Consider the following 17,071-nt stretch of genomic DNA (forward strand, 5'->3'; position numbering starts at 1 on the left):
AGGGCTCGGCAGATGCCCAGGGTCATTTCAACACTTCACTGGAAAACTCAGATGGTCTGATCTGTCCAGACCGAGGAAGGCCTGGCTGATAAGATGCCAGTTGCTACCCCTGTGTGATAAACACCAATGAGCAAAGAAGGGAACAAGGAAGGAGAATAGAATCAAGTACCAAAGCTCCCACGTGTGAACAACAGTGACCCAGACGTGTCTCTCCCCACTCAGAAACCATTCGTCCACCTGTTCTTTTCCCTAATATGTATTGAACATTACTAGATCATAGGCCCTCAACCAGGGCTGGGGGTACAGAGGGGAGCAGAAAGAGACACAGTGCCTGTGCTCATCTGAGAAGGTAGACCGGTGCAGGAGGCAAGCAGGAATCAAATAATCACATGGAATGTGTAGAGTTACAGCTAGGATAAACACTATGTAACAGTTCAGTGATTCCACTGCCTGGACTGAGAAAGTCCACTCCTACCCCTCAAGCTGTGCCCAGTGTGGCTCTAAGTCAGCACTGGGACTCTCCCTGATGGAGTCACACCTGTCTACTCACCTTCTCCAAATAGCCCTAAGCTCACCTGTCACAGTGCCTTTCTATGCTCACACCATTTCCTCAGCCAGGACTACCTTTGTCCCTCATTACTACCTGCTAAAATCCTGCTTTCCTCACCCAAGCAAGTCTGACTCTGGGGCCCCACTTTTAAAGAAAGGACTCAGGATAGCTTATCCTAATTGCAACTGAGAACTCCCCTTTTAAGTATACCTCAAAAGGAAGGAAGAGTTGAGTACCATGGCCATCACTTTATCTACAGGGCTGTTTCCTTCATTCAGAGTTGTTAGATCTGGGACCAACGGATGCTCCAGAGAGTTTATGAACCCCTACATTGTATGCAAACATTTGTTTGCACATGTGACATTTTTCTGGGAATTGTGTTTGCAGGAGACACTGGGTGGCTCTCTGGTATCCATCCACCCAGAGGACAAAGCCAATACAAGAGGGAGAGCCAACCTGAAGGACCAGAAAGACACAGAGCCAGAGTCTTAATCAGACTGTGCTTTGAGCCTTCCCTGCCTCTGGACATTTAAAATTCTGGGTCGATACTTGGTTAAGAAGGAAGAAGGAGAATGGAAGAGAAGGGAAGGGAAAAGAAGTGGAGAAATCCTACCTATTCATGAAGTTCTTTCTGAAAATCCATTTCCTCCTTCATGGTTTCTTCAATTGCCCAATATGGAATCAATTCCTCCCTCCTCTGGGCTCTACTAGGCAACTCACTTGCCCCTCTAGCAGAACACTGTACTGCCTTGTACTATGGTCAAGTATCTCAAGGGCAGGTTCTAGGTCATCCGTGTGTTTTTATTTCCAGGAGCACCTAGCACAAACTCTGGCAAAAGGAGAGAAAGAAGGGAAGGAGAGAGAGAGAAAGAAAATATTTTTCAGATACCCAGTAGGTACCAAGATCTGTACTAGACAATTTCCCGTCCATTATTTTGTTTAATGAATAAATTTTATTTTTTAATGAATATATTTTAAGTAGGTATTAATATTGCCATTTGTACAGAGGAGGAAATAGAGAATTCAGAGTTGAGTGTGTTGCCCAAGGTCACACAGCTGGTAGGTGGTAGAAGTGATACTGGAGATCACCTGGCTAATTTTTCTCACTGAGCATCACCTTGCCTTTGTGACTGTTGCATTGTTGAGCTAACAAAATTCCAGGAGAGTCTGAAGAGGCCTTATAAGGAGAAGGGTGAGTGGGAGTTCTCCAAGTTGCCTACATTCCCTCCAAAATATGCTTCAAAAACATTTTTGAGTGCGAGGGTTGTGTAGGGCAGCATCATGGGATACCAACCAATGGCTGGGAAACTGCTGATGTGCAGGGCAGTCATGGGGACAAGAACTTGTTCTCTTTAAAAATATCTGGTTTTGGGCTTCCCTGGTGGCGCAGTGGTTGAGAGTCCGCCTGCCGGTGCAGGGGACGCGGGTTCGTGCTCCGTTACGGGAAGATCCCACATGCCACAGAGCGGCTGCGCCCGTGAGCCATGGCCGCTGAGCCTGCGCGTCCGGAGCCTGTGCTCCGCAACGGGAGAGACCACAGCAGTGAGAGGCCCGCGTATCGCAAAAAAAAAAAACAAAAAAAAAAAACCTGGTTTTGCTTCTTCATATTTAAGATTATTTAGGACTTTAGGATAAGTTTTCTGTCTCAGCCTGTTCCAATGACACATGAACTTGTTTATTAAAGCTGAGTGATGATAGATAATGGCAACAGTCAACTTCCTATTTGGGAGAACATGTGAGTAAAAATTTACACCCAGGCACCTGACTCTAACAGGGAGACTAAAAATACAATGAAAGAAACCACTTGAAACATGGCTGCAGTTCCCATGAGAAATGTCTGCCTCAAAGAGAGTGCACCCCTCCCTCCCCATCTCTACTGCCCCTCTTCTGCTTCCCTTTATGCTCTCCAAAACCAGGCGTCCTAAAGAACTTCACCACTGTAATTCCACAACTCACTAGAGGTTCCTTCCACTCCAGAATAACTGAAGTACTATTTTGGTCCAAATCAGGAATTCCATTGACCATAGTCCCTACGTGGCCTTGGAGTTCTTGCAAAGGGTCTATAAAGACATTGATATTCTTACCTTCAAGTCCCAACAAATCAGTATATGTGAAGAGTGTGTTAGCTGTTGATGAGATGAATAAAATTCAAATTTATCTGAGAGTGTTTCTGAATTCATTGTGAACTTTTGTCACTATTTTTGTCTTCCCAGACAATAGATACTAAACGTAAAGCCATTCTTTTGTGAGGTCTGTATTGGTATTAAAGAGGGGTCTTCATACAAATTGTAAATTACCACTGATCCTAATCTTCCACCTTTGCCTCTCCCTCCCTCTCAAGCCAGACACCTGCCTCTGACTCTGTGGGAATACACTCTCCCACCCCTCGGATGGCCTCTGCTCCCTCCAGACTTTCAGTCCTTCCTCTAGACTTGACTGAAAGGTCTGCTAGTTCCTGGAAGCTATACAGGGTGGGCAGGAAAGGAAGGAGCTAAGACCTGCAAAAGGCCCACTCACTAAGGGGGGCAGGTGCTGGGGGACTGGGGCACTTAGAGGTGCACCTACCTCAGAAGTGGAATCAGAGGGAAAGGGGAGGGGCAGTGCCCAAGGGTGTGGCAAGTTTGGTAGAGACTCAGGCAACAGACAGCCCCTGAGTTCCCGGAGGACACAGCGGGGGCCCCAACAGGCTAGCAGGGTGCAACAGGGGATATATGTGGGCTACACTAAGATTCAAGGGGATACATGTGGGTCACACTAAGATTCAAGGGGCAAGTCACAGCTGCGGCTTAGTGACTCAGCCCAGGGAGAGGGTGAAGGCCAGGGAGGGACATCATTGTAAGGACTAAATAGAATGATTGTGTCTGGGACGTGGTTGAGGCTCAGGATGTCGGGGAGTTGAGTATGTGTGCATGTGTGTGTGTGCGTGTGTGTGGACACGTGTGTAGGGCACAGAAGAAAGTACCTAAGCAGGAGCCAAGTCCTGAGAAGCAGGTCTATGAATGCAGACAGCTGCAATAGGTGGGGTAGCAGGTAGAGAAGGTGAAACCTTAAGTCTTTGCTTACAAGTTCCTTCTGCCTGGAATACGCTTCTCCAAACTCAACTGCCACTTGTTGAAATCCTACCCATTCTATGAAGTCCACCTCCTTCAGAGCCAGAAATTTCTCAATTTCTACATTCTGCCTTGAGGTCTGGAAGCTCATTGGGAATCCTCGTTTTTGAGGCTTCAAGGGTAGTAAATGGAGGCAGGTACAGGAGCCAGAAGTTCTGGGCTTAGATCCCAGATCAAAGCTCCACCACTTGATGAGCTGGACTCTCTCTGAGCCACAGTCTCCTCATCTGGAAAGTGTTGGGAATAATAAACCCACCTTACAGGCTCATTAGGAGGGTATTACCTGGCTTGCTCACTCTCAGAAATACTGTCAATATCAAATGGGATCATGTAGGGGAAAGAACATGATAAATTGCTACTTAAATGTGATCTATATTTACAATTTTTATCTTTATTTCCCCCTGATAGCATCTCACAAAGTGCCTTGAACGTAGCAGATACTCAGTACTTTGTGGTAGTTAGGTAGCAGAAAAAGTCAGAATCTGGTAGCAACGTGGATTGTATTACAGCTAAAACCCCACATCCCACTTCCTTATTCCACGATCTATAAACAGCAACTAGGGCATTCCAGGCTTACTTACTCAGGGAAGGATGAAAGGGTAGATGAAAGAAGACAATTTTGGCTTTTGTGTTTCTAAATACACTTTTAGAACTTACACTAGAAAAATAGTTTTGAAATACCGATTAGTGGTAATAACTGGGCCCTTTGACCTTCAAAATCTAGAATCCTAAAGAGTGTGTGCAAAAGTTTATGCCAAAACAGTAGAAATAGGAGAATGGATGATAATATAAGAGTCAGCTTTTCCCACACTGGAGGAAATAACAATTCTCAGGCCTGAAAGAGAGAGGAGAAACGGGGAGTCTAGTAATGGAGTGAGAAGCAGGTGTGGGTCCCTGGGAGGATCCCTCTGTCTCAATGCAGGCCAGAACTCCAGAGTAAGGGGGATGCTGGAAGCCCTTAGAGGCTGTGGATATGAGAACAAAAGAACATGTACCCTGACTGCCGAGATGAAATCAGAAAAGCAGAAGGCCAGTAGAGCAGCAGCAGAAGAGAAACTGCAGTGTGTTGTTTCTAGACAAAGCGGGCCTAGGGCAGTTGCTCCGAGCTCTCTACAGCTCCTGATCGGCACAGGAGAGGAAATGGATGCTTCTTGTGTTGCCCCTGAGAGGGACATGGAAATACTGAAAGGATTGGCAGGCCTGAAGAGGCCTTGAAAACAGGACAGAGAAAATGCAAAATGACCAGCAAGGACTGATGGCCAGAACCAGGTGGGACTGGCGACTTTCAGTTGATGCCAGTGGGGAAGGGGCTGATGATCAAGAGACAGACCGATGGGAATGTAGACGCTCCAGGAGGTGCCAGCATGGACCCATGATGCGAATGACCACGGTGAGCCTGAGCCAGATGCCCCTTTCTACAATGTTCTGGCACTGTGTAAATGCACCCTGCAACTATATAAGCAGCCCAAATCCTGAACTGATAAGGCTCTCCTGAAGTGGGTTGTCATTAAGTTGCCTACAGCTTCTGCCACTGGTAGAATGGGAAGCTCAGAATAGAGATTAAGTTCGATGTTAGAAAAATGATAGGTTTAGAAAGACAAATACCATATGATATCACTTACATGTGGGATCTAAAAAAATGATACAAATGACCTTATTTACAAAACAAAAATAGATTCATAGACATAGAAAACAAACTTATGGTTACCAAAGGGGATGGGGGGTGTGGGGAGAGATAAGTTAGGAGTTTGGGATTAACATATACACACTTCTATATATAAAATAGGTAATCAACAAGGACCTACTGTCTAGCACAGGGAACTATACTCAATATCTTGGAATAACCTATAATGGAAAAGAATCTGAAAAAGAATATATATATATATATACACATATATATGTATAACTGAATCACTTTGCTGTACACTTGAAACTAACACACTATAAATTAACTGTATTTCAATAATAAATTAAAAAACACAAAAAAAGAAAAAGAATAGGTTAATTCACACTTTTTTTTTTGGCATACCTGAGTTTGTAGCCTAAGATTTAGACCCCTATACTAATTGGAATTCAAGAACAATACAAAATTTAAAAACAGGCAAAATTAATCCATGGTGGCATGGCTAGAGTAGTAGTTACCCCTGGGGAGGTACTTCCTGGGGAGGGCATGAGGGAGCATTTTGAGATGCCAGGAATGCTCTAGAGCTTGATCTGGGTGGTAGTTACAAGGTTCTATACCTAAATAAGAAAAATCATCAAGCTGTACACTTAAGATATGCACATTTTACTGAACATAAGTTATGCCTAAAAATTTAAAAGAGCAAACATTGAGATCAAACACAGAAATGCAAAGTTAAGAGAGATGCTCTGTGGGCAGCAGTAGGCTCACTGGGGAGACACCTGGTAACCCCAAGTGTCCAAGATTCCCCAGAGGGAGTTGGGTGAAAGGGTTTGCAGCTGTGCTGGTCACAGAGCACCATACTAAAGGCCCCAGCTGCCTTCAGGATCATGGCTTGTTTCAGGCCTCGCTCTGAGGGGTGGATACAGTGTGTGTGGTGAAGAACACACAGGCTATGCACAGGAGTTAACTCAGGCTCCTCCTTCTCATTAGCCGTGAAACCCGGAGCATTTCCTTAGCATTGTGGAATCTTATTTCCCTCGTCTATAAATTGGGGGTAAAAATACCTACCTCATTTTAAATGAGATAATACAGGCAAAATAGTTGTTCTGAAATACTCTGAAAATGGCAACTGTTACTGTCCTGTAGACCCAGGAAATCAACCCTGATTTCTTAACACTCACAGTAGCCACACAGTATCACTGATTGACAAGGGGAATGTGTGGGAGAGGGCGCATCAGACAGTAAACAGGCTGATTTTATCTGGATGGTGGTAAAGAAAGCGTTGGGTTGGTTTTCTTGCCTAGATCAACCGGCTATTCTGATGTTGAGTAGACATCATCTGTGGGTCCCTGTCAATAAGAACAGAAATTCATCTGTACTTTACAGTAACGGGACCTACTTTTACCTAGGTGCCTGGCTCTTAGTAGGGGCTTAAAAATGAACAAGTATCAGTATTAGCCTGTGGAATACTTCCTCCTCTACTAGCTCATGGCATTTCCAAGAGCCAGAATTGGGCTTCTTAGTGTCCTGTTGTAGGAGGTCAGGCAAATTTTGATGGTATCTTGAGCAGGTGCTCATGTTCAGCTAGTGATGAACCAGAGCACCACATATTCACTGGCTCAACATGGTACATTTATGTACCATGTTCCAAGTACTGGGAAGCCAAGACGCCAACCCAGCTATCAAGTCAGCCACTGACCACATGACTCCCTCATCATACAGGTCTCACCAGCATCCATCCTGTCATTAGCAAAAGATACAACAGGAAAATAAGCAATGCCAGGACTTTCACCAAAGTCCCCTCAGACTGCCACCATGATGAAAGTTACATCACCTCCCCATGGGGTGCTGTGAAGACACCACATGGGTCTTCTCAGGCTCGGCCCAGGTGATCAGGCTGCCACTCCGACATCCCTCTGTCTTTCCTCACTTCAGCCGTAGGGACTCAGCCTGACCTCCTTTTTCATCCAAGCCCCTTCTAACCAGCTGCTCTGTATCTCGGGGATCCTTCCATCTAAGACTAAATGCAGGATGAGTATGGTCTCCCTGACCTCACATCTTCTTGCTGCCCTGAAGATAAGCTCACAAGCCCTTATTCTTTCATGAGGTTTTAATAATAAAAATGAAACTAACAGATAAGGCAAACTTCCCCAAAGAAACATGGCAAAGTCCTCCAAGATTAAAAAATTGCCCAAGTTTTTATAGTCATGGTCCCTGATCTGTAGTTTCTGACCACCTGGCTTATGTAGAGCTCAGAAGCCTAGAAGTCCAGTTAAGGCAAGGGAGGGACATTTGCTTCTCTGGAGCCTCCACTGGGTGACAAGCATCTTAAAATCCCTGCCTCACATGTGAACAGGTTACTTGGGCCTTTTCTCTTAGGTGCGTCTCTTACTTTTACCTTCCCCCAAAACTACTTAGAGAAAATATGTTCCTCACCAAAACTGGCTACTAAATTATAGCCAGGTTACTGCAAATCTCCTCAAGAGGGCAGATCATGCAGTACCTAACACACCCAAAGTTCCCTCCAAAGAAACTGTCTGGCCCTATGCCATACCTCACTGGACCAATGGGCCCTTGACCCAAGGGCAATCAGTGTTAACAGGCTAGCCACGCGTGAAGTGGCCTCACGTGAAAACTCTTTTCAAAGAGCCATAGTGGTGATTGGCTTGGTCAACTGAATTCTCCCTTCTGCCTTTCTGGACTGGGAAATCCTGAGAGAGAAGCAATCAGTGTTTAACAGGAAGAGATTAAGAGGAGGCCTGAGAAGAGAAGCAGAAAATGAGAGAGCAGCTGAGCCACAACAAAGGTGTGAAAATTAAGAAACCTTTACTACTGGATGTCACAGGGAAACCAAGATAATCTGATTCCCGCTGATTTCGGTTCCACAAAGGAGGTATTGGCTTCTGTGGAGGTTCTAAAATGACAAAATAAAATGCCAACTCTGGCACACTTTCCCTGAAAGGCAGGTATTATTGTCATCCTAATTTTACAAATGAGAAAGCTGAGTTTCAGAAAATTTAAGTAACTTGTCCACAGCTACACAGCAAATAAGTGACTGAACGGGGATATAAACCCAGGTTCTGCCTGACTCCAAAGCCCATGTTCTTTCTGTTCCACCACCCTGCCTTATAAGAGACCATTACAGATAACTGTATATGTTTGACATCTAGAGAGACCCCAACGATATTATCCAGCATTGAAAAGAACAAGACAGGGCTTCCCTGGTGGCGCAGTGGTTGAGAGTCTGCCTGCCGATGCAGGGGACACAGGTTCGTGCCCCTGTCCGGGAGGATCCTACATGCTGCGGAGCGGCTGGGCCCATAAGCCATGGCCGCTGAGCCTGTGCGTCCGGAGCCTGTGCTCCACAACGGGAGAGGCCACAACAGTGAGAGGCCCACATACCGCAAAAAAAAGAAAAGAAAAGAAAAGAAAAGAACAGGACGGCTCTACACATGCTGACCTGTAACAACCTCCAAAACTTATCGTGAAGCTAAGTAAAGCAAGACATCAAAATAGAGTGTTTACTGTGCCAACATTTGTGTTTAAAAAATGGAGGCAATGAGTGAGTGATAGATGCACATATACACTGTACGTGCATAGAACAGGAAGGACAGCAAGACAGGAAAAAGGAAGGTAAGAGTGAAGATGGCAAATGTTTCACTGTATCTCCTTATATTTCTGAATTTAGAACGGGCATATGTCTTATCCATCCAAAAGAGTAAATAATATTTTAAAACCACAGAGTGATTTCAACAACCTATAAACATCTGTCCCTTATGGTGCCTTCAGGCATGAAAATATTCCCAGTTTTCTATGTCTGAGACTTCAAAGCAAGTAGTCCAGAAAAAATATCAGTCAGAAAGCGAGTTAAACAGATGTCCAAAAGCTCACAGTACTCTTCTCTTATTTTCATAAGAATTAACACTCACAGGAAAATGAATAAAATAGCTTCAGAGAGAAACTATTTTTTTCCAAGAAAGTAAATAAGATTTGGAAAATTTTGAGGTGAGGGATTACCAGAATAGGAGAATCAACAATAAACAAAGCTTGCTGTAGTTCTATCCTGTCTCCATCTTCCTCTTCAATCCCTCTCATTAAAGCTCATTAAACTCTCCACTGAAGTTCACCACTTGGAGAAAATGAAAAGAAGAAGACGGAGAAGACAAAACTTTATGCCAAAATAATCTCCAGGTATATTAAAGATTTAGGTATCAAATCTGTAGATGTAAAAAGATTAAATGAACTTATAAGTGAGTAAGTACATAATCAAGCAATGGGGAAGGTCTTTCTAAAAAGACAAACCAAAGGCAAAAACCATCAAGGAAATGATCAATAAACCTGACTAAATACTAGTTTTAAGCTTTGTACATTAAAAAACTGTAACTAACAATTATGAGTCATATTACCAATGGAAAATATTTGCAACAGTATTACAAAAGATTAGAGTCTTTACTATCTAAACGGTTTTTATAGGTCTCTTGAAAAATCACCCAAAACTGAAAGGAGAACAAGAAACAGAAACACAAACTCCATCCACAATGAAACCAAGAGACATCAGTAACCCCAAACCACACAATATAAAGACTGGTAAGTAACTTTGCTGAGAGGACAGAGGTCACACTAAGTTTTTCCCTCAGAATCCAAAAAAGTAGGAATATTAAAGTCCCCCCAAACCAGGAAGACCAGGGTAGGTGGGAGCTGACAGCAGGGAGTTGGTTTAAGAAGTTAAGCCTCTTGGTTCTCCTCCTTACTTCTTGCAGTCTAACAACTCCCACTTCCACTGGAAAAGACGATTTATCCTGTGGAGAAACCAGACCAGAAAGGTTCTGGACTCAGGGACACCAGAAACTGAAGAAGACACATGAGGACATCTTACTTAAAATACAGGGGTTAAGCAAAGATTTGCACACACACCTACACCTACGTAACCGGTCCAGAATACATGCAGTTGACTTATAATCCCCGGCAAAAGACTGAATGATCTTTATCTGGAGAAACTGAACGGCCCTAGGAAAAGTTCAGCAACTACTGACATTTAAGGAGCCCAAATAAAAAAACTGGCAGGTCACCTGATAACCCTAGTAAAACTCTCTAGTCTGCTCGCTTCCCATTCTACTCCATGTGCACTGAGTTGAACCTAGTATATTACGGCCTCAATATAAAATATGACTGGATAGCAAGGGTATTTGAAGAAACCCTCTGTAGTAGTTGAATGGTGGCTCCCCAAAATATATGTCAACGTCTTAATCCCAAGAATCTGTGACCGTTACCTTATATGGCAAAAGAGTGAATGTTACTTTACATGGCACGAGGCATGACTAGGTCAAGTAGCATGAGAGGAGAAGCTTACCTGGTGGGCCCTACATGCAATCACATATATCTTTATAAAACACAGACACACAGAAGAGGAGGAGACAAGGTGACATGACTGCAGAGATTGGAGTGGAGTGAAGAGATGTCAAAAAGCCACCAGAAACTGGAAGAGGGCAAAGAACAGGTTCTCCGTTAGAGTCTCCACAGGGAATATGGCCCTGCTGATACTTTGATTTTGGACTTCCGTCCTCCAGAACTGTGACAGAATAAATTTCTGTTGCTTTAAGCCACCCAGTTTGTGGTAATTTGTTATGGTAGCAGTCCTAGGAAACTGATACGCCCTCTAAGATGAAAGTTGGAGACCTAAGCAAACACACAGAGTAAAGGAACTCAAAAGAAAGAGAAGGCAGAAGAAAACGTCAAACATATTATAATAGTCTCCAAGAAATAAGAATAGGAATCTATTAAAATAAATAGCAAGGCTATGGTGGCAGAAATTAAAAACTCACAGAAGAGTTGAAATATACAGTTGAGGAAATCTCCTAGAAAGTAGAACAGAAAGGTCATTAGGAAAGAAAAGATAAGAAAAAAATTAAATTCAGAAGGTGCGACACTTAACTAATAATAGCTCCAGAGCACAGAATAGATAAAAGAGTTGGAAGAAAAGTATCAAAGAGAAAATACAAGAAAAGTTCCCAGAATTGTAAGACATGAATCTCCCAATAGAAGAAACGAATATAATAAGTGAAAAAAGACCCACAGCAATTGTAAGTGCTGTTGCAGACATGAATCTATTGACATAAAAAAAAAAGATGATATACAATATGGATGAAATAGATGAAAAAACACGTGTCCAGTGGTAACCTATTCTTACAAAATATGTACATAATAGATAACAATATAGAGCACTGCCTTCAAAATGTCAAAGAAAATTATTTTCAACCTTGAATTTTATACCCAGGCAAAATATCAATCAAATATGAAGGGAAAACAAAAATATTTTTAGACATTTAAGTCTCATAAAATTTCTCTCTTAAATACTCTTTCATTGTAAGATATTAAAGATTGTGATCCATAAAAATGTGGGAGTATACAAGAAAGAAGATATGGGATCCAGGAAGAGAAAATCCAACTTAGAAATGAGGTAAAAGGAACTCCCAGTATGACAGCAAAGGGAACTCCCAGGATAACAACTGTGCAACAGGCCTAGAGAGTGACCAGTTAAAATTAGAGCAGGAGGAGAGAGGGAAAAGAAGTTATCTAAAATTGATGCCTCAAGAGATAACAGTGCACACAAATCATTTAGAAATCTGGAAGTAGATAAAAGAAGAAACATTTAAAAACATGTGAAAGTAATTGTTCCAGAAGAGTGAGCTGAAGGAGGGGGTGGGAATAGGAGATTACTTCTTCATTTTAAGACTTTTAGCTATAGTTTACTTTTTAAGCTTGTATTAGTTTCGTACAGCCGTCACAACAAATTACCACAAACTTGGCAATTTAACCAACCAGAAATTTATTCTCTCACAGTTTTGGTAGTCAGAGGTCTGAAATCAAGTTGTCAGTAGAGTTGGCTCTCTCTGCAGGCTCTGAAGGAGATTCCTTTCCATGTCTGTCTCCTATCTTCTCTCTCCTTGGTATTCCCTGGTTTGGTTGTTTTACTGACAAGGAAACTGGAGCACAGCAAAATTATGAAATACACCCAAAGTCACACAGCCAATAAGTGGTGGAGCTGGCATTTAAATCCAGCAGTCTGGCTCCAAGCTGTGCTATTACCACCCTGCTAGCTGCCTCTGTATAATCAATGCACAGAAAAGGACCCGGAAGTGTATATACTAAGGAAGCTGCCATATTGCCTCTGAATAGAAAGAGGTTGTAGGTAATTTTTATGTTCTTTTTGCTTGTATGGATTTCTAATTTTCTGAAATGAGTTTGTAATGTTATTACAATTTATAAATATTAAAACCTGCATTTTAAAAACAACATTATCTCCTCAGCCTATCATATAAGACCTACTTTCAGTTAGTGGGAAAAACAGGAGACCTTGTTACTAGATCCAACACTGTCACTCAAGGCACACAGTAAGTGCTCAATACAATTTGTATTCATTAAGCATCTACTCTGGTGTCAGACACTGTACTTGAAGCTTAATAAATGCTATTGCTATTATTATTGTCAGTGTTACCTGTCCATCTTTAGACAAGTCAACAACACTTTCTGGACCCCAGGAAAGGATATTAGCATGAAGGTAACAATGACAACTGTGGTTTGATTGAATTATGGTGAATGGGGTGATTCTGCTCAAGCTTATTGGTCCTTTGGGGGGAAGCAGTGAAGAAGCGATACTTGCCTTGTAAGAGAAATTTCCCAAAAAGCATAAAAGCTGAACTAGAGAGAGTCCCTTCCATAACACAAGAAGGATTTCCCTGAAGTTAGACTGGTGGAATAGTGGGTAGAGGGGATGAGTTGGGGATGTTGAGCCTGAGGTTGCTGAGCCCCTCCCTCTACATAACAAAGGAAGTTTCCCTGCCAGTGAATAAGGCTGAGGGTTTAAGCAGATAAGGAGAGAGAAAGGACAAGGGGCTGGGTGAACAGGTGGTAACTGACTTGGCCACATTGCCAGGTAAGGCGTGACCAGTCCTTTGGGAAGTAACTTGTTCTGTATCTTTAAAATGCCCTGAGGAAACTGAGACAAAATTGGCTAACACTGCAGAAACCCATTACTCAGAATCATCAGTGCTCTTCCATGGTTGATTTTTCTCCCTCTTTACACTTTCCCTTCCTTGCTGGGCTTCCTAAATCCTGCCTAGACTCCAGCCTCACAAAGATAATCCAATTGTCCATGATCTTGACCCTAGACTCCTCTTTCCCCACCTTCCCAGACTTTGTTTTCTGTTCTTTTCAACTGCTGACCTACTGATGATCCAAGAGGATGCCAACTCCCAAACTCCCAAACCATGGACAAGACTTGATGCTTGTCTTCAGTCCCTGGGAATGACCTGGCCTGTCCTTGGACTCTGTTTATCATAAATCTCGACATCCTCAGTGGGATAATCTCTGTCATAACCCAATGGAACCGAGCTCAAGGTGCAATCTTAGACCTAGGCAAAGATGGTAACTCAAGCTGGATCTCCTGTGATAATTGTGGATGCAATTGATGTAATCTGTGGGTCTAATTATTTTATGAAGCTAACTATAATTATTATAATCAGACTGAAACACAGTTAAATGCAAACAATAAAACTTAATTCTGAGGGTTCTCTATTCATCTTCCATGACACCCCTCATGAAAAGTGCTCTTCTTTCACACCCACCACAAATTGCTGAGCAGCAAAGTTCCTGCTTCCCCTGGAATCTAGACACTGCTCCCTGAGAGGCTGCCCAGTATAGTGGCATCCATGTGGCCCCTGGGCTCAGAAAGCCCAGGGTTCAAATCACAGCCTTGTGTCTTATTCTCTATGTGCCTTGCTTTCCCCACCCACAAAGTAGGGGAAAGTGACTATCTCCCTGGGTTGTGCTAAGGAGTAGAAGGTACATATATGAATTGGTGACTGCAGTCCCCACTCCAATTAGCCTTCTATACATTGTAGTCATTGTTCCTGGAGTCAGGAACCAAGTGTAGGTTCTAGGCACCAAGCTCCCCTGGCTTCATCGCATTAAGGGGTCAATGACTCAGCTCTCCACTCCCCGGGAAATTTCAAGTAAGCACAAGCCCAGCTAAGTGTGTATGTGTGTCCCAGGTACAGGCCTGGGAGCCAGGCCAGGCAGGTCTCCAGAGAACTGCTGCTTTTTTCTCTCCAGAGGAGAGCACTGGGCCTGTTTGTTCACACACCTGGAAAAGGTTAGCAGCTTCCAGGACCCGCTGGACGTTCTGCTTGGTGATCAGCGCCTTGCTGGTGTACGTGTAGTTCAGAAGAGTGTGCATGGTCTCCGCGTCGACCCCTTTGATGATGATCCTCTCCTCATACTTTTCCTTTAAATCATTGCAGAACATGGCCCTGGGAGAGAGAGATGTGAATGTGAGTCCAACCGTGACCGTTGGTTCCACATCTAAACAGACCCCCTTCAGACCTGTCTGCCCCCATGGGACAGTGAGGTTCCCAAGGTTGGAACCTGGGGTGATTGCTCTCCATCCCTCAGCACCCAGGACCCACCAGACATTCCATGAGTGCTTACTGAACTAATGTGTCCTGCTCTGCTGGGCCCAAGTGTCGTCCCCAAGGCAGTCCCAGGCAGGAAGAAAGACATTAAGAAAAGAGAGAGAGAAAGAGAAGAAGAAATCACTGAGAAAAAAGAGAGAGGAAGAAATCACTTGACAAGCTGATTTTTTTGTTTGTTTAATTTATTATTTTTGTCTCTGTTGGGTCTGTTGCTGTGCGCAGGCTTTCTCTAGTTGCGGCGAGCGGGGGCTACTCTTTGTTGCGGTGCGCAGGCTTCTCATTGCGGTGGCTTCTCTTGTTGCAGAGCACGGGCTCTAGGCGTGCGGGCTTCAGTAGCTGTGGCTCGTGGGCTCAGTAGTTGTGGTGCATGGGCTTCGTTGCTCTGCGGCATGTGGGATCTTCCCAGACCAGGGCTCAAACCTGTGTCCCCTGCATTGGCAGGCGGATTCTTAACCACTGCGCCACCAGGGAAGCCCCGACAAGCTGATGTTTGAACCTGTTGTTTTAGTCCATGAGGTCTTCTCCCCTGGGTCTCCCTCTGCCCTTCTTCCTGTCTTTTTTGTTTTTTTGCGGTACGCGGGCCTCTCACTGCTGTGGCCTCTCCCGTTGCGGAGCACAGGCTCCGGACGCGCAGGCTCAGCGGCCATGGCTCACGGGCCCAGCCGCTCCGCGGCATGCTCCAGAACATCAACTCTGCTGTTTGGTCACCCAGATCTGCAATCATCTCAGGGGGTAAAGTGGATGTTACCCACATGAATGTCGTGTACATGACTATATGAGTAACAGGACATTTAGCAGGAGAGGGTGGGCAGTGATGATGGGGTGAAATGAAGCTTCATGTACCTGAGGCAACATATCAGTGGAATCCTACCAAAGTGAAATTTAGAAGTACCCCTTCACCTAAAATGTGATTTTAAAATTAGTAAAAGCTGAATTTTGTTGGATCTGCATGATCTCAAACATTCTAATGAAAACTGAAAAAGTCTACAGTAGAGATGTTTTAATATTAAATGAGATAGGTATATAAATTGTCTCATTCAATGCCTTGCACTTCAAGGGGCTCTTCTGAAGCCTATGTATTTTGGGGGTCCCATGTGACATGATTATTGGGATCTCTGGGATCATCTGGACTCTTGATCAGGCTGTCACTGCTAGACACAGCTTCTGAATTCTCTTGGAATCAATCACTGAATAACATCCTGGCCCAGCTCAGCCAATACTTAACTGGGTGTCTGGAATCCCCTGAAGCCAACCCTCAATAGCTAGTGATGTGTTATAGGGGAATGGGGGAGCAAGATGAGGGAGGGGAGGAGGCCAAGCAAAACAGAAGTCATACAGAAAGTCACTTTGGCCTAGTCCTGCAAGGGACCTCTGGAGAATACATTCCAGAATTGTCCCCAAAAGAGGCAAAGAAGCTGGGCTGTGATACTCCAGCACCTTGTGACAGTCTTAGTTACAGGCCACCCCAGAAGTAGGTAAATTCTCACGCCCTTCTGGTTTTTCTTTTTTTTTTTGGCGATACGCGGGCCTCTCACTGTTGTGGCCTCTCCCGTTGTGGAGCACAGGCTCCAGACGCGCAGGTTCAGTGGCCATGGCTCACGGGCCCAGCCGCTCCGCGGCATGCAGGATCCTCCCAGACTGGGGCACGAACCCGCATCCCCTGCAACGGCAGTCGGACTCCCAACCACTGCGCCACCAGGGAAGCCCACCTTCTGGGTTTTGATGTGTGTGGGTGTGCATGTGCACAAGCAGCGTGATTCCAGGAGCCTAGAGGAGGGTGGGAAGAAGCGCTGCAGTGCTGGCTTTTGGAAGGTGGAGGGGCTGGGCTGTCTAGGCTCTGACGCTAACTCACCACGTGACTTTGTACAAGGGAGCAAACCTCAGTTTCCTCTTCTGTGGAATGATATAACAATGGTCCTGACCCCAGTGAGCTGCTGGGAAGAATAAGATAATTACCACTCACCAAGTGGCTGGAACAATACCCAGCACTCACTAAGGGAAGGCGTCTCAGACCAGGTCAGAGGAATCTCGGCAGGCTGTGGGAGATAAACTCGGAGCAGGCAGCCGACCGCACTCTGACTCACAAGCCGGGACCTGCCAGCATTGGGCTTGGTCCAGTCAGGTCCCTGCACGGCTGTGCACCACCCATCCAGCATAGAGTTAGGGCTAGGGCCGCTCACAAACTGACTTAGAGACATTAGCATGGTGTGGGCACACAGTAGGAGCTCAATAAATGTTCATGGGAGAGAGAGGAAAGGAAGTGCTCCAAAGACTGTCCTTCCTCTGGGGCTTTTCTGGCTTGGTTTGGGTCCCAAAG

At 44.4% G+C, this 17,071-nt stretch overlaps 1 protein-coding gene across 4 annotated transcripts in view; it reads right to left on the minus strand.

The window, feature by feature from the left end:
* The window catches only part of KLHL6 (kelch like family member 6), a gene marked incomplete at both ends in the record, with an annotated part of 56,555 nt that overhangs the window by 21,609 nt on the left and 17,875 nt on the right, over positions 1 to 17,071 (minus strand). For 3 of the 4 annotated variants that reach the window (XM_082655039.1, XM_082655040.1, XM_082655041.1), the window contains one exon: positions 14,427 to 14,592. In XM_082655039.1, the coding sequence (XP_082511165.1) occupies positions 14,427 to 14,592 (166 nt within the window). Of the gene's footprint in view, positions 1 to 14,426; positions 14,645 to 17,071 lie in introns of all 4 variants that reach the window. The other variant, XM_082655038.1, reaches the window with a different exon arrangement.

This window comes from Grampus griseus, assembly GCF_964374135.1.
Source record: "Grampus griseus genome assembly, chromosome: 5".
Classification (NCBI taxonomy): domain Eukaryota; kingdom Metazoa; phylum Chordata; class Mammalia; order Artiodactyla; family Delphinidae; genus Grampus; species Grampus griseus.